The sequence below is a fragment of the Saccostrea cucullata genome, unplaced genomic scaffold, assembly GCF_032062105.1.
Source record: "Saccostrea cucullata isolate Sc308-1 unplaced genomic scaffold, CSIRO_AGI_Scuc_v1 ctg4068, whole genome shotgun sequence".
NCBI lineage: Eukaryota > Metazoa > Mollusca > Bivalvia > Ostreida > Ostreidae > Saccostrea > Saccostrea cuccullata.
The window spans coordinates 45130-68698 of record NW_026937560.1 but is presented as its reverse complement, the minus strand read 5'-3'; the positions used below and the strand labels follow the sequence as shown (position 1 = coordinate 68698).

General features: G+C 33.2%; 1 protein-coding gene across 1 annotated transcript; it reads right to left on the bottom strand.

Moving 5' to 3' along the window:
* Positions 1-454: 454 nt before the first annotated feature.
* On the bottom strand, positions 455-10145 carry LOC134248397 (uncharacterized). The gene is made up of 11 exons (XM_062730802.1): positions 10061-10145; positions 9656-9790; positions 8667-8840; positions 8455-8545; positions 7971-8065; positions 7086-7188; positions 6315-6530; positions 5750-5996; positions 1888-1968; positions 1163-1470; positions 455-698 (listed from the first exon to the last, which is right to left on the bottom strand). The coding sequence occupies exons 1-11, from the start codon at positions 10139-10141 to the stop codon at positions 535-537; spliced, it is 1695 nt and encodes a 564-aa protein (XP_062586786.1). The 5' UTR covers positions 10142-10145; the 3' UTR covers positions 455-534.
* Positions 10146-23569: the final 13424 nt, after the last annotated feature.

Here is a 23569-nt window from a genome sequence, read left to right as displayed (position 1 = left end):
ATGTGGAGGATGTCAGATTTATGAGGACCCCCGCATGAACATCTGCTGCAGGCAATCTTCATGCGTTACATCAAAGCCTGATTTCCGCAATCTCTGCTTGAGGCATGATGTGCTGGAGATTGCCAACATCTTGAATTGGAGCTTCCAAACCAACCAGGACCCTAGCTTTTGCATGTCCAAATTTAGAAACCAGGCTTACAGAAACTTTATCTTGTGGCAACATGGCCGTCTTGGTGCTGGAAGACGCATTCCAGTACCAGCCTGTGTAACACATACAGTTCGCCTTAGGTTCCCCCAGAGTAACAGACAATACACTGGGTACCATTCTGCATATTCAGATTCTGACTGAGCAACATGTACCTACTTATGTTTAGACATAGTTATGATTATTGGGCCCATATGATATATTGAATGATTGATGTTTGTTAAATTATGTTATATCTATATCAATGCTATCCAAATTGATTTATTACACATCAAGTTACAAAGAGTATTTGCTTATAAATTACCAACCAAAATTCAACATGCATTACCTTATTTTTTCCTGCTTTTCATACATGCTAAGAGAGTCTTTGAGGATGGAGTGATCATTCCAGAGAGGTTAGGCTGAGAAGACCTTAAACTTATTTCCTTGTCACTGTTCGTGTAGGTGTACAACGGTTTACCATACGTCTCTCTTAAGCACACAGACATCAGTTCTGAATTTAAAAAAGAGAATACACTGTACAATCATGTTATACCAGTATTCTGTATATCCGGGGTTTTTTGTGTGTTAGAAATTTTGCGAAAATTGGTAGATAAGTACAGTTTTTATTTTGAGCAAGTTATTTTTTACGATTGAAGATTTTTTTTTTGTTTAAAAGTGTAATGCTTTTATGTTACATTATAGCTGGAATAATTTCTGGGTGTTTAATATTTTGCTAATTAAAAATGATAAGAAAAAAAGCAAAAAATAGATCACCACAAAAGAAGGATATATGGTATTCATTTTAAAGCTATTCAACAAACAATAATAGATGGGCAGTTACAATGTATAGGGAAAAAAAGATAAGTCAAATCCTTTGGATATTATGGCTTTCAATATCTACATGTATATCAATCAATCTAAAATTATTTTACTAATCCATAAAAATGGATTTGTAATACTAAAAAGGATCCTTGCCTGGAATATATTTGAAGTCTTTTGGGCACTTCTTCTCATAGGCAACCCACTGTTTGGTCCGTCTTGACACCTGTGCTTGAGCATAGGGTTGACCATCCTCTGTGACACGCACTGCCCTTCCAACATGGTTATTGTAGTCTAAAACTGCCAACATATTTCTTATATGATATGCATCATATGAGAAGGAATTCTGCTTGGGGCAGTAGTGGAGGAGGGTGTGGCTAAAGAAGTTTTCCACAGCCCATGTCTGTCTACAGTGTGTGTAGTACTTTATAGAGCCACACCAATCTCTGTTCAAAACTACCTTTCTGTAAAATAAGAATACATGTATATAAGATATTATTACATCTCATTATTATTAATCTACACAATGCGTTATCTGATTGGTTCTAGATCATCACATGATCGGGCCATAAAACTTCATATTTCACAGTTGTCAGCATGCTTTTAATCATATTCCATCTTTTCAGATAAGTAATGCATTTTCCCACAATATAATTTATGTTCGTTGAAAAAAAAATCCCTAGAGAAGTAAACGTCAAAGAAGCCTGGTTTACATCACAAAATTATTCATTAGTGATGTGCCATAGGGTTTCAGTAACTTTACCTTTAAAAGTGAATTTGAGAGCAGTGCCGAATTTGAAAGTTTACGTTCATTCAATAAAATATTATTGCTTGTTTCGGTATAATAAACAATTCAATGCATGAATGTTTGGGACCTTTACCTTAACTCCTTGTATGCTGATGAATCTTTTTGCAGCCATTTAGCTCCTTCTGGATTCTGTAATCCCTCGGGATGATGACATCTGAAATATTATACACAAAATTTTCTTAGACACCAAGTATACCTCAAAAGAATTTACCTTACAGAAACTTTACTTGTTACATGTATGTATAATTATCATTCTGGGTTAAATGCTAACGTTATCAAAAATATTATGGCAGCCAAAGCCATTCATGAATTTGTTGAAAGAGGTACACATTGTCATATTAAATGATTTTGTTTTAAGCAAATCAAAACTCAAACTTGTGGGGGAAAAAAACCATCATAGTTTTCATATCAATGAAATTGAAATTGAGATGGAACTCAAAAATCAAGTGACCTTGACTTTTATATTATAAACTTGACAGTTTACCAAAATATCATGTTTATGGTTCAGGTACAATTAAAAATTTCAAGTCTAAAAGCAGATAAAAATTATTTTCCTACGAATTTGAGTTGCCTGCAGGGTGCAGTGGTTAGAGCATTTGCTTAAGTCGAAAGGTTAGAACATTTGCTTAAGTCGAAAAGTAAGGAGTCTATCCTTACACTGGGGGGTTTAAATTCCAATGTAGGATCTGGAGAACGATTCTTTATATGAGACCATATAAGCAGAATTCCTATGTCACAGTAGGTGCTTGCACAAAAAGCTCTCACTGTTCAATGGCCCTCAATGCTGAGTATAGTTTAAAATTTTAGCTCTCCATCAGCAAGTGTTGGGGTCTCCATATGAGTAAAAAATTCTCCAGAGAGATGTTAAACAATATATAATTAATCAATCCTATCAAACTGTTGCCCTGTTCACACGACAAGTTTAATTCTGGCCTTACACATGTGTCAAAATTTAAGAGGCAGTCCACCGAAAAACCAGGCAGTATTGTATTGATAGGCGGCACATCGAATGTGACGAATATGTGATATTTTATTGAAAACAATATCAATGTAGTCCAAATGGAATAATGTAATCGAAGATTTGTTTGAAAATTACTTATTTAGTAAAATATCCGTTTCTTTCGTGTAATTGAGTTCCCCTATATAAACCATTGAATTTAGGTCAGAAACAAAGAACTGTAACTTCCAATACATTTTTAACAGGACTATAATTCAGGCTGAACTAAATCAAGAAATATTTCATCTTTATGTTTCAAAAATAAAATCGGTGGGAAAAACACTTGTGAATTAGTTTTCTGGCAAAATATATAGACGTTTTAATGAAATTTTGCAGTGCAAGAGTTATCTCCCGTGGCGTTGGTAAATCTGCTTAACGCCTTACTATCGGAATCCTAGTGAAAAAATAGAATTGATACACTAAAGAAAATTATTAAACAAAAAATAACTACTTTCTTTTCAAAATAGAAGTCATTTACGCCTGCAGACGTATTTATTTGGATAAAAAATTAGCTGTATTATTCAGGATGAATCCACGTTTCCATTGATGTATCAGTGACGTCATATACCTGACTAATACTGCGTCACAATCAAATAGTTACTTCCAGAAAAGTTTGTAAATTCTTTGCGTAAAAGTGCAAAGAAAAATAATTAGAAATAAGTAATTTCTCCTTTTCTGTACAATTTCTCTACACAGTGCAATATCAGAAAATGCTAAATATTTTTTTTTATATTTTATACATTTTATTAATACTAGGATATACGCAAAAATAATTAATTTTGATAGTGTTTTTATTGAACATTTCTTATGTAATTTGGATGTGATACTTTTTTTCCTCTGATAATCAAGGAATCGTGAATATTTTAGATTTACGCAAAATTTAATTTAACGAAGTTGAGATGTTTACTTCATGATATTGGTAAAATCTTTAATATATTTATCTATGCAGTCAAATAAAAAGAAACAAGCAGCGGTACAAGTAAAAATATAAAACAAAAAACCCTGAAAAATAAGTTACAATTAATATTTATTGCGGAAGATTACTGCTGAACTCCCCACTCCAATTTGAAACTAAAACGGAAGATGGTTCAGTGAAACGTGTCTGTTGTTTTTTTTTTTTTTAATTTCTTTTAATATAATATGGAGATCGAAATAATTACATACATGTGCTCACGTTTAATATGGAGTTAAAATATGTGGCTACGTTGGCCAATTCTAAAATGTTTTTATATTCATGAAACCTGTTTTTGAAAAAATGATGCCATGATGCCGCCACCCCCCCCCCCTTTGCCATTTTGCTTGCGATTTATGGGCTCTTAAATAATGATATATATATGAAAGAACTTCTTTTATTTACATAAAACAAAATTGTAAAAGAGGAATATATAGGTGAAAAGGATTAACAAATGACAGATTGGAAAAACTTGGATAAACCCGAGACTATACACATAAAAATATTTTCTGTATTTACACTGAAGGTACATGCGCCACTAATATAATTTAACTCCTTATTAATTCCTGAGAAAATATTAATAAAAGAAAAAAATACTTGGAAATAAGACATTTAATGAAGCTAAGCTGTCTTCTCTGAGTTGCTACATAATGCATGTACAAACACTTATTTAATATAATACCGAGTATCAAGAAATCAAGGATGTTTTACATGTACACTGTAATCATCACTGTAATCATGTACGTAAAAGACATAAGGAATTAAAATAATTATATACATTTGAATATATGGACAATTAAAATCATTTAAAATATTTTACTGACTGAAAAGAAACAGATAGGCATATCATTTCGCTGGTAAATTAAAATTAAGAACAAAGTTTAGGAAATATTCCTAAAAAACCATACCCGATTGAAATAAAACCGATCCCGATCGAAAATAATTCAAAATGTATAAAGTTGTCAAACTAAAGGCAACTGCCACCTATAAGACATGGATAAAAATAAATAAAGTAAATTTTTAACTATATAACAATAAAAGAGCCAAATTTAACAACACAGTAATAGTATTTTCTTCTTTACATAATTCCGATCGGGATCGGTTTAATTTGGGAAAAATCATAAATAATAGGTGAATTTGAATCCTCTTATTTCCCTCAATATACCTGCTCCCACCAATTTTATGAAGTGACTCAAAAGTTTGTACTTTGTTTTCATATTAACATGAGGAAAAAATTCTGTCATAGTAATGTATTGGCTTTTATAACGTATCAAACATCGGATACTGAATTCATAAAGTCTCTTGCTAAACTCAAGTTTGGACCACATAATTTTTTTCTAAAGAAATAAAATTTGGAGTCTTAAACATTAAGAAATAAAAGATAAGAGTCTATGCTATAAATAATATTGATTGACACACCCAGCTTTTAAGTATTTGTTACATATTAAACAAAATAAAAACGTATTATTTTTTTACCCTCATGTTGACCTTTTTGCACATAAAATTAGACATTTACCAAATATAGGACTAGAGGACCACTAAAAATTTTTTTGATGTTGCCATGTATTAACACTTGCTTTAATAAGTCTACATGCAAAAAATAATAAAAATCCATGACATGCGATGTGCCACCTATTGCCTGGTTTTTCGGTGGACAGCCTCTTAATTCAAATTAGCTTTGCTTAGCATTCACATGGAGCTAATGCGAAGTAATTTAATGCGCAGTAAATTATTTCGAATTAAACTAATTTGCTTAAAATTCTCTGTGTGAACGCTAAGCGAAGCTATTTCGCAGTAACTTTATGTTTGATTTGAATTAAACTCTCCGTGTGAACAGGAATTGTGTTTCAAGGTGCAATAAAAATTTAAGGACTTTGATTCTGAAATATTAATCTTTTTAAAATGAAATTTTTGCAATCAATCTTCTTTTCATATAAATTTATAAGAGATATCTATGCAAATAGGTCTAAAATTTTTTTACAATACCTTCCTCCAGGCCAAATATGTTTGTTGTTGACGTGGTATAATATTGTCATCCATCTCTTCAAAAGTTTGTTTGTGTTTCCCTTAGAGGTATTGCAACACCACCAAAAATGGTTTGTGATGGGTCTAATCCAAGGAAGGAGTGCTTTGAATGTGGATTTCTTTGCAAGGTCCCCCAAAGTAGATGCCAGTCTTTTTGATTTGTGCCATACATCTAGACTGTGTTGTAGGTGTTGAAATGGCTCAGATTCTTGAAAATAAATGGTTGTTTTCAATAAAACTAATTCAGTTTCAATATAAGTTGATGTAAAAATGTAAAACAGAGGCCCCATTGGTTCTGGAGAAGAAGATGAAAAATGTTATAGATTTACAGACAGATAGACAGGTAGACAGACAGAGGACTTAAGACAAAATTTGATCAGAAAAGCTCACTTGAGCTTTCAGCTCATGTTAGCTAAAAGGAACATAAAATTCATTCCCACGATGAGATGGATTGAGAATACATTGGAGAATTTATCAAAAAGAAATTAGTCAAGTGTATAAATAAATAAATTAATAAAAAACTTACTCAAAATAGAAATAACTGTTTTACTGGCATCAGATATCACTTCCCATACCACAATTGGTGAATTTGAAACCAGGAAAGTGAGGCCTCGTTCAATTAGAAGCTTTTCCATTCGTGGGCTCCTCCTATCAACCTCCCTTGAGTCACCTACCTCCATATGGATAATGATTTTCTTGTCAACATCCATAAAGACAGCAGTAGATCTGTTTGCGCAGAAACCTAGGAAGCAATAAAAATTCAATATTTTGTTTTTGGATGAATTTAAATAATTTCTTAATAATTCTTCATGCACACAGTGAGATTTGTTTATATATATTGTTGAATGATGTCTCACAAATTATAATACATGTACATGAGTATATTGTAACCACTTGTCAAACTATTTTTGTTCTACAATCTTAAAGATAAATATAGTGGAAAAACAAAAATAATAAACTTGAAACCCACAAAAACACCAGAGATGCATTATAAGAATGTAGTATTATTCATCATTTTAATGCTCAGATGTATTCTGCTTATTTTGCTGAGGTATAAACATTTTACAAAACTCCTCTATGAAAAATAATCAAAACATTTTAACCCATTTATCATCAATTTCATATATTCATCATTTTAGCTAGCCAAGTGTCCAATTCGTTTACCCTCATCTCTTCCTTGATCATCTATCGACTTAAAATAGATGATGGTAAATGATTCAAACACTTAGGTAGTGAAGATATATATTCATATTTTGAGTCCTCAGCATACATGTACATGATGTGTATGAATTATTACCTGGAGTATCATATCTTACATCCACTGCAACACTAACAGGTAACCCTCCTAAAGATCTCCTCATTTTCTCCATATGGCATCGAAAATATTTCTCTATTGCAACCTACAGAATATGTATGTACAATGAATAAGTTTGACAATATACATATATCACATGGCTTCGAGGGTGACATACCAGAATATTTGCCCCGAGGTGAAAGGAAAGCCCTGGAGTGTTATGTCACCCGATGCCGAAGGCAGAGGGTGACATAACACTCCAGGGCTTTCCTGTCACCGAGGGGCAAATCTTCTGGTATAGTCGCCCGAGAAGCCATGTGGCATATGTTATATGACATTTTTAAAACTAAAAAAAAATTAAATCATTTAAAATCGTTGAAATTTTCACAAATAATCCAGAAATGCTTTCTTGACGTTAAGAATAACGCTCCATTGTTTACATTTGCTTAAAGCAACCGACGTCATAACATCTCGAACCCGAGCTAAAATGTGTAACGTAACAACACGTGAACGTGATCGAAAGGATGACATAACTGTTTCCGGCCGGATATAACTGTTTCCGGTGTGACTCGGCATTTTTCAGGGTTTATAGCGAAACTTATTACATTTGTGATATAATAGGAAAACTTATTCAAAAATGTTATATAAATAAATGCTGATTTTTACACAATCATATAGATATGTGAGGGAAAGGGTGTGTTTGTTTTGGAGAGAGGGTGTCTGAGTGGGCCCAGTGTTTGGATGTAAGGGTGTTTGAAGAGAATTAAAAGTATTATATAGACTTTTCTCTCCCTCATCCCCTAACCACATCCTTTTGTCTGTAATATAAATAAACTTAATTGTTGAAAATTTTGTTAAATCAACACTAAATATACTGATGGTACTTACTCTATACTGGCGTTGCATTTTGTAAAAGTTACTGGCACTCCCAATCACTAAATTCACAAACTTTGCTCCTATGGCAAACTGTTCAAATGTTGCTCCTTTAAAAGATTTTTCAAACAATAAATTTTCAGAAGAAAAATGAAAATTTGCATGTTTCAACCAATTACTGTAAACGAGCTTTTATTGGCATGTGAGATATATTCGTAAGTACCAAGACCTACTTTAGTTAGTTAATATTTTACGCCGTGAACTGATCATTTTGATTTGTAATTGTAGAGAATATTTTCTCAGTTGTGAAAATTAATAGTCATAGAGTTTGATTTAAAATTGATGAAAAGCATATCAAAGATGACACAAATAATGCTTAGTTTACAATAATGTTCATTTTTTTTTTATTTATTACATGTACCCTTCTTCATTCTTGGCATTCATTAAAAAAAATATTCAAGTGAATTTTTAAAATGAAATTTCAATTCAGATAACTAACCAGATAAAAGCACCATAAGTTGCAACATCATGCTGATGAAACTTCTACCTCCATAAAATGGAGTAGAAATCCATTTCCCAGGATGTCCATTCTAAATTTAATAGAAATACAGTGTGACATGGAAGACCAATCTTGGCATTATTTAACAAATAACATGCTAGGCATATAAAATTATTACGTAAATATAGCAATGTTCTAATTGAAAAACTTACGACGCATTTGTACTTGAACTTAATTCCAGCTGCAATAGCCTCCCCTTCTTCAATACTAGACGAGATTATCCCTCCTTCACACTGCTCACACTTAACTCTCTTCAGCAAATCTATGATGGTCTTCTCTCCAACTATAAACTTCCTTTCTTTCAGTAAAGCATACTCTTCACTCATCTCTTGGAAAAAATAAATCAATAATAACTACTAAAGGTATCATGTTTTAACACTGCATGTCTTATACTAATATTTTTTGTCAGATGCAGGTCCAACATCATGTGTAAAGAGGGGGTGCTATATTAATTGCCAATAGTTATGGGTAAATCAAGAACAAAATCCAGTGTCGGCTGGGAAGCAAAGCCTCATTTAAGTTTTCGACAATTGGCAATAATTGACCCTTTTTTTCATAGAATCTACACTACCCCAGAATGCTTCCACTTTTCTTTCAGCTTTACTAGCCAAGTGGTTCTTCAGCAGATTTTTTTCCTATAAATTGCAATGTAAAACTTGGATTCCCTATTGTGGCCCTGATCTACCCCCAGGGGGTCAATGACATGAACAATTTAGAATACACACCACCCCAGGAGCTTCCACATAAGTTTCAGCTTTTTTGGCCCAGTGGTTCTTCAGAAGAAATTTTTTTAAGGACGTACCAACCTTACTTTGTCTATTCTTGGAAGGGATCTTGGCTCTTTATTTTGACAATTTAAACTCCCTTTTACCCAAGAATGCTTTGTACCAAGTTATACCGGTATATATAGGTGTATTATAAAACACTCCCTCTTACTGCTTGGTGTAATGAAGGTGAAACTACTGTCTTTATATAGCTCACCTGATATTAAAGCTAAACTTTTCACATTTTCAACTTCTTGTCAAGAAACCACCAGGCCAAGTTTAACCAAAGATCATTAATACATGCACATCTAAACCAATCGACAAAGTACAGTCTGTTGATAAATTTGCAATAATATTATACACTTATCCATAACTACATACTGAAAATCATTCCACAGAGGATTGTCATCGTTCTCTAACTTCTCGTCCATATTCTCATCATCCGCATCCTCTTCATGGTGTTCTTCATCACCAAAGATATCCTTTATAACTTTACTTACCTCTTCTTCATCCTACAAAAATATTAAATAAAAACAATATAATAGTACATGTCCTAATTATACCGTAATCATCCTTAAATTCAGCTGCATACTATGAGCAGAAAATGTGTTGTTTTGAAGGATAATTATATTTCTCATTAGCACTTTTTGACAAAATTTTTGATTAAGGCTAATTATTATATATATATAAACATGACAAAAGGTGGCAATGAAGTCATTGCTATCATATCTACCAGATATCTGCAGAATAATGCAAATACACATGTTATCTTTAAATCATACTTCACTGTCACAAGAGTTATATTCATACTCCATGTCTTCAGTTTCTTCTTGTAAGAAAGCCATGCTGAAATAAAAGTTCATTTGTAGTTGAAACACGAAAAAAAAAATCATTAAATTTATAATAAGTTATCAAATTTATAAACTATTTTTTACGACAACAGTATTTTTTATTTCTTAATTTGTGTGTAGTAGTTTGATGGATTATAATTAAAAAAAAAATACTGACTCAAGTGATCAATACTGAATACAAGAATAGCTCAAGAACCCCCCTTCCTTTCCCCGTGTTAAATATTTATGACAAGGCAATGTAACAATTCTTTTCACATTTATTTCGCCTCTAATTGAAAATAACTACATCTTGAAATAAACAAAGAGTATAATCAATGTAACTTAGCTTTTTCCAAAGAGATTTTCAGCCTTCATACACTGTACAATAACCTATCCCTTGATCAGTTTTCTGTCACTACTTTCGCTTTCAAATTTTGTCGCACATGCGCATTACAGTTTATGGAAACTAAGAGGAGAGGAAAGTCACAAATCGTGACACTAATGAAAACGCGTGCTTCTTATTCATATTTCACATTATATGGATAAATATTTTCTTGAATACGTTATTTATTGAACCTCACCTGTTCTGGAGACTTTATGGGCTTTTTGTTCTGTGGCAATTATCCAAACTTGCGTCGAAAACTCGGAAAAGCACGTGCAAGTGTAACCTGTCTCGGAAAATCTATCCAAACGCTTGCGTGAATTTCAGAAAAGGTTTTGTTAGAGCTCCGTTCGCTTTTTTATATAGGAGGGTATTTTTAATTTGTGCACGTTATTCACGGGAGAGTTATCTTTTGGGGTTTATTCTTTTTTGTGTCATGTTATGATTTTTGTAGTTTTTTGGTTACCCCTTGTGTGGCCTCTTGTAGTTTTGCTACCTTCGGTAGCTCAGGTGAGAAAGCAATCAGGCGTAACGAAATCGTAGGGTATACCCTAATGCTGGTAGTAGTGAATAGTGAAACAAAAATGGCGTAGGCTTATTTACGAATCGTGTTCAGCTTTAATATAACTTGTTCAAACAAGTAGACTACAGTAAGATACATAAAATAGTGCATCGGTTTTTGATTTCGATGAACGTTGTTGCCAAGGTTACTAAAAATAGAATTTACTGTGAAATTCCTTTAAAACGCTACTCCTTCTACAGTTTTGGTCTGATTTCAATATTACTTATATTATTTAGCATACAAGTAGACTACAGTAAGATACATAAAATAGTGCATCGGTTTTTGATTTTGATGAACTGTGTTGCCATGGTTACTAAAAATAGAATTTTCTGTGAAATTTCTTTAAAACATTACTCCTTCTACAGTTTTGGTCTGATCTCAATATTACTTGGCACACAAGTAGACTACACTAAGATACATAAAATAGTACATCGGTTTTTGATTTCGATGAACGGTATTTCCTTGGTTACTAAAAATAGAATTTTCTCTGAAATTCCTTTAAAACGCTACTTCTTCTACAGTTTTGGTCTGATTTCAATATTACTTAGCATACAAGTAGACTACACTAAGATACATAAAATAGTGCATCGGTTTTTGATTTCGATGAACGGTGTTGCCATGGTTACTAAAAATAGAATTTTCTCTGAAATTCCTTTAAAACGCTACTCCTTCTACAGTTTTGGTCTGATTTCAATATTACTCGGCACACAAGTAACCTACACTAAGATACATAATTCTGTGCATCGGTTTTTTATTTCGATGAACGTTGTTGCCATGGTTACTAAAAATAGAATTTTCTCTGAAATTCCTTCAAAACGCTACTCCTTCTACAGTTTTTGTCTGATTGCAATGGCTTCTTTTCTCATCCTTTGTTATAGTTAAAAACCAGTAGAGCTACAGTTTCGACAGAGACTTCTGGTTGTTTTTCGATTTCTCTATTCAAAATGGTGCTATATAGGGGTCAATAATTAGAACGCCTAAAAGAGCGAAAATTTATTGTTTTGCTTTTTATCTTCTAAACTTAAAAATATTTTGTTAAAACATATAGAACAAAATATGTGCAGAATTACAAGTTCTTTTAAATAATATCTCGAAAAAAGGGCTGACCCCTAAATTAAGGGATTAAAAGGGGCCAAAAGTGTTTTCCAGATATCTCAAAAAGTATTGAGAATTTGTAATACATTCAAGAAGCAATGTTGTTCAAAATGTCATGCGCAATCTAATGAAGTCGTCAAAATGCGTCCGGCGACGTCACTTTTTAAGGTTTTGATGCAAAATTGAAATTATAAAGTAAATGGAGACGACTAAGCTAATTGCTTTTTGCTGACGTCACTTCCGGTTAAAACAGGACGGAAGACCTCCTCGTTGCTTTGCAACGAGCTTTGTTCTAGTTATTTGTTATTATTTTGATTAAATTATAAGTCTGAACGTTTTCTTTTAATCTTTAATAATTATCTTTTGTTAATTTATGCGTACTGTGATTTTCCAAACAGTTCAGAATGACAACATGTAAGCATTGTACATATTTGCTAATTCATGTATATGACAATGTATATAACAAGCTGTTATTTCCTGATTCAAGAAAGAAATGCACCACTTATTCCAGGCAATTTTTTTCAACCTTACCTATACTATAGGAAAGTTCATTGAAAGGCTGATTGATCCCCCCAACATTTTTTGATATAGGGAAAATGTAGTATTGTAGGGAAAAAAAATAGCACTGAAAGAAGTTGGCCTTATCACCCCACCCCACCCCCATGATGTAGTATTTTCTACTTTGGGCTATTTTTTCTTCATTTTCCTTTTTCCCCCATGTCAACTTCTTCTGGCTACCCCCTTTTATCAACGATGCTACGTGACTGAATTCGAAAAGCCTTTATATAGATCACTGTTTATTGACACTCCAATTTCCTAGTATTTTTACTGAAAATCTAATTTCCTAGTAGGCTCCGCGCATTAAATTAAGAGCCCCGCCCTTTGGCACTGCCGTGGCAGTCCCGAAAGCAGCTCCCGAGACTTTTATATGAGTACGTTATGTTAGGTTGGTACTGCACCTAAGATATACAAAGTGAAACCTGATAATTCGAGACGATTCAATATAAGTGTGTTGTACAATCCGATTAAACAGATTGAAAAACAATATGATATTGCACTATACACGATACCAAAAATTAACCCGTCAACTTTCACTTCTACCTAGTAAATTGAGTATTTAAAACTCGATTTATTAAAATAATGCTTCACATTTCTTTTTGATCGAAGCCAGCTTTTCATCATTGGTAAGTTTTTTTTACCAAGTATTTGATTCGGTATTTGTTAAAGGATTTGCTTAATGCAATATAATAAATTCTTAATAAAAGAATCATCTTTAAGATTTAAAATTGCACGTTCACTCACTTAAATTAAAACGAGAATTAAAACAAAAAACGTTGAGAGCTTTACATAACCATTCCCGTGAAAAAAAAATATCAGAAGTTCTTAAGTTAATGACTGATTGCATGTCATAGTAATTTATGGGAATATCCGTTATTTGTTAATGAGTGGACCTAAAGAATATAAAATCTTTACAGGTTTTAAGGCTATGTATATTCTAAAAAAAAATAAACCTTGGTTTTCTTTCCTACCCCCTTTCTTTTGAAAATCAAATTATTTGCTAGACCCGTAGGAATCATTTACATTTGGGGGTGGGGGGTGGGGGTGGGCACAGCCATTTTTTTCAGTTCGAGCATAACCACCTACCGTAATTCCTTGACAAGCAATTATTTTAAAAAGGATAATATTGAGGGGGCACAAGCATTAAAAAAACATGTAACTTAGTACTTTAAAGTATTCTATATATTGGCAAAATAAATGGCGCACGTTGTATGAAGCTTGCAGCATATAAGAAATATTTACGTTTATATTATTCATTTGTTCACAAATATGTGTCTATAATCCTATGAATAATTAATCAATAATTTGTTTGACTTTCAGATCAATTTCAGGAACCATCATGTATCCATTTGTTTTCAAACTGATTTTTATCATTTCACTTTCTACAACTTCTTCAAAACTGAATCTTACAAGACTTATGAGTATATACATAAATTCATGTGGGGAAAACGGCGTTTGCAAAGATCGGCCGGCCTTAACTGGATTCCAGATGAATTCGGTACAGTTGCGGTGTCCCTCGTGCTCATGCAAGGATTCTTGCCTTCATGAGAATAAGTGTTGCCCAGACAAGTTTTTCGAAAGAAAATTGACGCGATTCTATTATTCAACATTTCAATGGTCACCAAGGAATGAAATATTGCCTGAAATATATCCTCAATATCACATTGTCGATGATTGTCCTGAGAATACAGAGATGCTTGATAAATGCAAAAACCCTGATAACAATTTCAAAAACAGAATCTTCGTTACATCTCTAATGAGTAATTATACTTACTATAACATCCACTGTGCTTTGTGTAACGGCGAAAAGAAATCAGACATTGTGGAGTGGGATATACCCATTGATGAAAATATTAAGAATATTAATTTCTTAGACTCTCTTGAAGTACTGGAAAGATACATCAAGGAAGAGAGCAGTTATGTTATTTTTTACCCTCCGACCAGCCTTCGAGGCGTCGTCTTTCCTACGTATATAGATGATAATCAATATCTCACTGAACCATGTTCTCGTGATGAAGATCTTCAGATTGCTTGTTCCTCTTCCTATGTTAATGAATTCAGACTCTATAAGAATGTTTTTTTGTTACCTCTGCAAACTAAAAACCATCACGAGACCTCGGCAATCCACAATTACATGTCCAAAATCCGCTACGAATAAAATTCAACACTTGTGCGAAAATAACCCAGTTTCAGATCTGACATATCCGTATCGAAACTTTTATTGCTATCTGTGTAATATTCCAACATTTACATTGTCCCAAAGTAAGCTCTCTGTAGTGGAAAATGTCACCAAAGAGTATGTTTTCTCAGACTTTTCCAGTGATGTGTATGAAAGAAGTGATAGAAAGGGCACATCGGGACATAGGTTAATTTTCTATAACAACGTTTTCAATAATGCATCAATTATCAATAGAATTTTGAATACAAAAACGATGAAAACAGATAATATAAGCTCTGTTGAACCAGCTAAATACACCACAGATCAACTGAAATCACACTTATTCAAGATGCCTTCTCCTTATCCAGATCGTATTTGTCACCAAAACATTCTATCAAACTTCATAAAGAATGATTCCATAAGAAACTGTGACTGTAACTTCTCCTGTTTGTTCAAAACCCCTGTAGTTGTTGTTTAGACACCGCGTTAATCTATCCGACCAAGTGCGTTAGGAACATTCGGACACAAGACACTTTCTTTCAACATAACGAGAAACTAGTAACTGATATGCAGGTTGTTCACCTCTGTTACGAAGACACTACGAGAATGGCTGACAAAGAGGTACAGAGAAAGGTAAAGCTGTTATGTGAGGAAGAATTTCATGAATTTGATCATCCTGTTTCATCAAACAGCGTTACTTACAAAAACGTTTTTTGTTTCCTTTGCAGTACAGACTATACTATTTCAAACGGCTTCATTTTTTCAGAACCTTATAAAATTTTAGATATTTACATTCAGTGTGACAGTATTTTGCAGTTTGACTTCTTAGTGTGCATTAATCATCTTTCTTTAGGCAAATTTGAAAAAGAAATGTTTATTGATTTTACTTATTTATTATTAATTTATTTTTGGCACCTGACATTAGAATACAAAAGAATGATTTCAATGCAAGGAAAAGTTTAAAGGTATTCCGAATAAATTGTTCACAATTCTTTCGCCGGTTATCTCGCGCTCCGTTTGCGTTCTCTGTTCTCTCACTGTTCACCATGTTGCGTTCCGCATTCATAAAATGTTCATTCACTGTTCACTCTAAGATTTTCAGCGTTTGCTCAACGTTCAAGTGGGAAAGTAAATCGTTTAAGGGACCGTGTTGCCATGGTAAATAAAAACAGTTTGGGGATTAAAAATGTGCAAGCACTCCTATAATTGATAACTTCTTATTGACTAAATTACTTACCTCAGAATTTTGTTGAAATGAAGAAGCTCCCAACGTCATCATCGTAATAAATAAATCCCTCATCGAATCTGTTTTCGTTGTTATTTTTCCCCCTCTAACAGGAATACAGCCTCGCGTAGAGTGAAGTCGGTTTAATTCCTGATATTCCCCCATGCAATTAGAACAAAAAATGTTCATGAATGGATGAATAAGATCGTGGTGTTGTATATCCGGTAAAGTTAAACACGACTCATTGTAGATCATGTGATGGGTATCAGATATGTTACAAAGCACTGCTTTATCAAGAACTTCCCATGTACTATATGTACGGCACAGCTGACAAAATTCATTTGTGTTTTCTTTTATTGAGGAAAAAGACTTGCGATTTGAATTTTCAAAAGCTCCATTTTCAATTGGATCAGCGCCCATTTGTCTGTTTAAATCTTTACATTCCACTGTATTGTTAATAATCATTGCATTATCTGAATGACACAAAACTGCATTATAAACATCGTATATAATATCGCAATTGTTGTTCGAAGCCAGAGCAAGAACTTGGCTAAAATGCAGTAAGTAAAAATATTAATTACTCAAGCACCAGAGTTATCAAAACGATTCTAGGTCATAATATTTAATTTTTGTAGTTAAAAGAAAATTCTAGAAACACAGATATAACTTATCATCAAAACGTCTGTATATTCAAAGATATTAGGTGTTAAATATTGGATTCTATTCTACGCCGAATCGACAATGAGTGAAGATTCGCAGCCGCAACAGTTCCTATACAGATTTCGCGCTTTCCTTTGCGTAGGAATCTCAGTTAACTTTTACAGTCGACGACAAAGCATCATTGGACGAGTACACTGCAGACTCTGAAAGGTGTCGCACGTTCTACAATGCATGGCCAAAATGTATAGATTTTGTATAGAAAAATATACCAAGCCAGATGAATTTTAAGAGGAAGATCGAAATGACAAAAATTGGCAATATCACATAGACTTATTTTTACCATTTAGCTATTCCTAATAAAATTCATCGGGCTCGGTATATTTTTCTTCAGTTTATATTACACTTTAAGCGCCAAGATATCATATTCTGAAAATTATTTTCACCTGTTAACCTTTACTGAATGTGATTTGTCTATATTTGTTTTTTTTCATTGAAATATTACTAATATTTTCCGAGTCTTTTTCATATTCCAGTTCTTTTGGAGAAAAAATTCTAAGAACCATCCACTTTTCTAAACTTGTGACATGATATTAAATCTTTTTCAAAGAAAAAAAATTGTTTGTATTATCTGTCCTTAATATAGCAAGCTATTTAGATTGATGCATAGAATGTGATATATGTCATTAACCAAAAAAAAATACAAAAACATTATATGGTTTGAAGTATACTAAATGTGTAGGCTGTCTACATTAAAAAATATTTCATTAAATTAAGAAACGACAACGTTACTATGCTCTATAAAATATTCCTGAAAGAGTGTCACGTAAATTCATCTTAAAAAGTAGTACGATTAGTTATATTTCTTCTAATTAAATTCAATATATGAAATTTGTTTCATGTACATGTAGTTTATTCAACAGAAGATTGGATTCAACAGCTTTATCTTATTCCATTTTTGGATATAAATGACACTTCCTAATTGACTTTCTACAGCTTGAGTATTTCTAAAGTTGTGTCAGTATATACTTGATATTTTTCTTAATATTTTTTTTGCACATCTGTATAATGTTAACTTTTGACAATTTATTCACAAGATTCTTTTTCGCTATAAATTAAAGATTTCTACGTGTATCATGGAAAGTTCCCCTTGATGATAAATTGAAATTCATATATATGTTCTACTTTAAAATTCAAGCATCCATTGAAGCCTCACCCCAATACCTTCCCTTTCTAAATTTTTGTATCTTTTTTTTCTGGCACAAACCTTATTTTTTCTGAATGAACTAGCTATATAAAGTAATCCATTTTTTCCCAACAACTCCATAATCAGGTTTAATTTTTATGACATAACTTCGGACAGTTTACTCTTTGAAAGTTAGCGGAGAGGATTTCTTGATAATTCTACCGGAATGTAAATTAGGCGGGTCGATGGGTCAGGAGCTTAGAAGGCCTGATATGTATGCAAATCTCATTCGCACCTGTCTCTGTGTCTGACGCTAAGAAAGCCAAATATGCATTTAAATCTCGTGCGCACCTGACTCTGTGTCTGACGCTATAAAAGCCAAATATGCATTTAAATCTCGTGCGGATCTGTCTCTGTGTCTGACGCTAAGAAAGCCAAATATGCATGGAAATCTCGGCTGCCTTTGTGTTTGATGTCAGTGGCCGAGGACTATTGAAATTTGGATGGGAGTCATCGTTTAAATTTAATCTATGTCTACATTTTTAAAATCTAAATCTACAATTTTATAAATGTGAAAGATAAATGCTCTGGTGAATTAAATGCACAGGAAAATCAAGGCTGTAACAGGTGCGCGTTTTTATTTTAATTTTGGGGGGTATCGACAAATCAATTTCAGTGACTCAGGAATTATCAGTCAAAGTCACAGGCCTTTGGATCTCTTAAAATAAATTGTGAGTGTAAAAAAAATATTTTTTTCTCAATTTCTCATTTTATTTTCTAAGCGATGTAAAGGCCTGTGGTCAAAGTCACTCAAGATTTTGGTACTTTTTGATTAAAGTTGAATGAAAATATTTGGTAACAATACTGGAAAACATATTGGATTGATTGATTGTATATTGTTTTACGTCCCTCTCGAAAAGTGCCGAGCGGTTGACGAAGGAACAGTCACTACCTTTGTTTACGTCTTAGGTATGACGCGGCGCCGCGAACGAGAATCGAACCCGGGCCTCCCGATCACGAAGCAAACGCTCTATCACTAGGCTACCGTGACCGGTGAAAACATATTGGAAATAACAGTTGTAATTTAATTCAAAAGTTAGGCCAAAAAATATTAATCAATAGTTTCTCAGGCACCGCCGCATCAGTTCAAAAACGGCCGCATTGATCAATTTTATTGACATATTGAAAAGAGAGATAACTTAATTTCTATTTTTCCAAGTTGAAAAAGAAAATCAAGTTATTCCCCTTTTCTTAAATGCTAAGATAAACGTTTTTATTAGAAAAATAATACATTTCTTCTAAATTTTCAGTATTATATCAATTAACTTTTAAATAAATGTTTGGAGTAACATTATTTAAAGTTGAATACATATAACAACCAATTTCAGAGAACAAAAATTAAGAATTTGTAGATATTATCATTTTATTGAACAAATGGCTTAGAAAAGGTGTTAAACCTGCTTCAAAATAAAAAAAAAAGCCTGCCTGCCGCATTGGATTCTGAATTTTTTGGCCCGAGAAACAATTTATTAATTTTTTTTGACTATCCGTTTCTTTTTCCTTTTAGTATAAAATTGAATTATTAAATAAAACCAGTTAGTAAAGTGTAGAATACATGTTCAGAATTCTAAAAACTGTGACCTAAAAACACATTGCAGAATAATTCCGGGCTTTAAAAAGGCTCCAGTCGCAATCTTAATGTGTCTTTTTTTCTGAAAATGAGACATCGATTAGAACAGTTAGAAAATCATGAGGATATTCAAGAGCAGTGTACCATTGAAGAAATGGAATCTGCTTACAGTTAAAAATCTACATAAGTTTAAATTTGATTGGCTTACCTAAAGGTCCATTTAACGTGACACTAGAAAGGATGTTAGATCTTCCTCGTGATATTTCAAACAAAAGCATTTCCGTATATACCGATCCCGATCTCCTTAAACACATCCATACATGTAACAGGTACATGTAATGCGAGCAACAATTCTTTTTTTTTTTGTTATCAGAAAAATCTGTAAGAAAATGTTTTACTACAAGTATGAAATGGATTTGAACATTTTTATTTTGATGATTAATCAAAATGTAAATATGCAATTGATTTTTCAAACATGTTTGTTCTCCTTTTATTACTGGTATTTGCTTATTGCAGGTCCATTTGATTTTTATTTGTACGTTTTAATTTTTCTTATTTTGTATCTGCAGTCTACAGTACATGTTTGTTATCCTGGACGTAAATTAGAAGATGGAAAGTGCAAGCCAATCATCGCTTTTCCACGCTTCATGGCTTATGATCTCCATATTCAATGTATTCTCAGCGGATCCTCATCAACAAATGATACAGAACACGTGTTGTCCATTGTAAGATCCACCTCCTAGAAATTTTTCTCAAATTTAACCCACTTTGGTGATTATGAAATATACACTATTCTTCTGGCCACCCCACATGTTTTCAAAGAACATGCATCTTCGCTAGCCAATGGTTTCTGATACGCTACTCTCCTCATAAACCATTGGCCTACGGTGTTCATAGAAATTGGGATTTTTCCCCGAGTTCTGATTGGATTTCAGTGCACCCAGGTCGACCAATCAGCAATTGTTTTTTGTAAATGACGATATTTGCGCTCGGGATTCATCTTCACTCTTTAATCTCGGAAATGAAAAACGCAAGTAAACAACGATCCGTAAGATAACATTCAATTTTATGAATAGCCATGGTGTAATATCTCATAAATGTGTAATTAAGAATCTATATTGAAGCTTCAGATTTGTTCCATAAATAATGAATAAACATAACTCAATTATTGCTTCTTAATTATTCTTGAAAAAACTTTTGATTTTAATTTTTTTAACACGTGTCTTTATTTCTGGCGATGACGCAATCTGTGCGTACCTGATAGATTCGAGATCACGTGACGGAAAACAATCCCGTCTTTTGACTTCACCGTATGCCAAGGGTTTATGAGGAGAGTAGCGTACCAGAAACCCTTGGCTAGCGAAGATGAAGAACATGTCGAGGGTTTATTTTACTTTCATATGAATATCACTCTCCATAGTTTCTTTTATTTTCCCGGGCGTTTCGATAGAGAAACCGTAGAAAACAATCTACTCAATCTTCCTCATTTGATAAACATGAATTATACCGTTGATGGAATTCAGAAAATTTCGTTCATCTTAAAAGGCGTAGGTTTTTGCAATTTAAGTAGAATATTTACACAGTTCAAATTGGTACCAGAAATGGATTTTATATACTTAGTATTATATTATAGTATCGATGCAATCAATCCAAGTTTGGGTATTATTGTAAATCCATTACTCTTATGTCCTCAGCGTAGAATTAATATCAGTAGCGTCATTTTTGACAGGAAAAACTACCGTATCATCGTTAAAAACTCCAATGAAGTTTTTTTTATCTGGGAGAATATGTAATGGATTTCAGCGGCTCAGTCAGGGTATGCACTAAAATTCAATTTCTCTCTCCAAAGTCAAAAATTATTTCAGACATATTAGATATCTTGACAAATATACTCAACGCTGTTAGTATTTTGTGTATTTTCGTCCTATTGATAGTATATATGAAATCCCCCGCTTTACGCAAGATCCCAGGGCTAAATGTGATGAGCTCATCCTTTTCTCTCATGTGCATGCAGCTCACGTATACCATCGCCAATGTTTTAAAGAAAGGTACCCTATCCTGTCAAATCTTTGGGGTTTTATTACATTACTTTTGGTTGAGTTTGTGCTGTTGTTTATTCATTTGCTGCTTACACATGTTCATAACTTTTAGGGGTATCAGTGTAAGTATTGGTGAAAATAGTAGACGATTAAGAAAGATTTTTGTAAAATATAGCTTGTTTTGCTATATGCTTCCATTAATTATAATATCCCTAAATGTAGTTTTGTCCTATTATATAGAGGACAACATTGGTTATGGTACAAGGATATGTTTCATTGAAAACTTCATTCAAAACATTGTTACATTTATAGTTCCTCTTCTTCTGACGTGTGTTTCCAACGCAATCTTGTTTATTCTTTGACAAAAATATTCAAAAGTCGAAAGCAAACAAGTCGGAACTGGTTATTTTCACCAAACTGTTTTGTCTGACCGGATCGATCTGGATATTACAGGTGATAGATAGTTTCCTGGAAATTTCCCTTTTCTCTTTTATTGTAACCCTGCTGACTTCTTCACAAGGTATTTTCATTTTCCTCAGTTTTTCCTCTCCGCATATTAGAAATAATTGCAAATGTAAGTGAAAGGTACAGACAGAAAAATACAGTGAAACCTGTCTAATCGGGAAAGGAATTGCATGTCGAAAGAGATAAGATGTTGATTAAACAGTTAACAAGGTCATAGTAAAACACATTTAACCTCGGGATTCAGTGTGAAGGATTACACAGGTGTCGGGTAAGACATGTTCTCGGAATAATACTTCAAGGTCTCCACAGAGCGGAACACCCTTCACAAGGTATAGTTATTTTCACAAGATTTTCCTTCTCACATATTAGAAATGTTCTTCCTATCACAGTGAAAACTAGTGCTAATTGTAACGGGAACCGTTACAGATGTTCCCCAAACGCTCCCCAACTCCTTTTTGGTGCCATATTCCCTGTAAGCTTCATCAAAGAAGACAAACTCTGTGCATTTTTCACTTTAACAACGTTTTCTTAGAAGGATACCAATTATATTCAAATTTTAGCATTGCACCCATGCGCATGTGAATGCATGTGCGTTATGATCATATCATCTTGTCTACACTATCTATATATTTTAATATACAATATATTAAAGCATTCAGTCCAAAAGTATGAAAAATCACTCTTTCAAATGTATTTTTCATTTCACTCGTTCCAAATGCACGCACGTGTGTGCACGTGCATGATGACCATAGCTTCTTGTAGGAGTCCCTTATATCTATCTATATTCTAAATCCCATCCTGTTTGGTTGAAAAACAAGGGAGTTATAGCCATTTCAAGTTTAAGCCAATCAGATTGCAGCACACATGCATGCGCGTGATTTCATGATTTTTTTCTATATCATGTTGTAGGATATCCTAATGCATGACTATGTTTTATATTTCAAAGCATTTCTTCAAAAAACAAAGGAGATATAGCCATTTAAAGTTTAAGCCAATCAGATTGCAGCACGCGGGCATGCGCATGCTTTCATGAAAATTCTTATATATCATGCTGTAGATCTTCATAACGTAGTTCTATGTTCAAAATTTCAAAGGATTATGACAAGAAACAAGAGAGATATTGAGACTTTAGTTTCAGCCAATCAAAGCGAAGCGCACGTGCATGCGCGTGAGATCTTACTTTTTTGACCATGTCATTTTGTCTATGCTTCTAATATATACTTATAATATGAGTTTCAAAGCATTTCATCAATAATTTAAATAGTTACGTCTGTATCAATTATATTGGACATTTCTCGTGTTGCACGTGCGAGCTCTTGCAAGCACATGTGCATGCACATGCTTTCATGATAAATCTTATATTACAGGCTGTAGACCTCCCTTATGTATGACTATGTTCAAAATTTCAAAGGATTTTATCAAAAAACAAAAAAAGATATTGAAACTTTAGTTTCAGCCAATCAGAGCGAAGCGAACGTGCATGCGCGTGCGATCTTGCTATTTT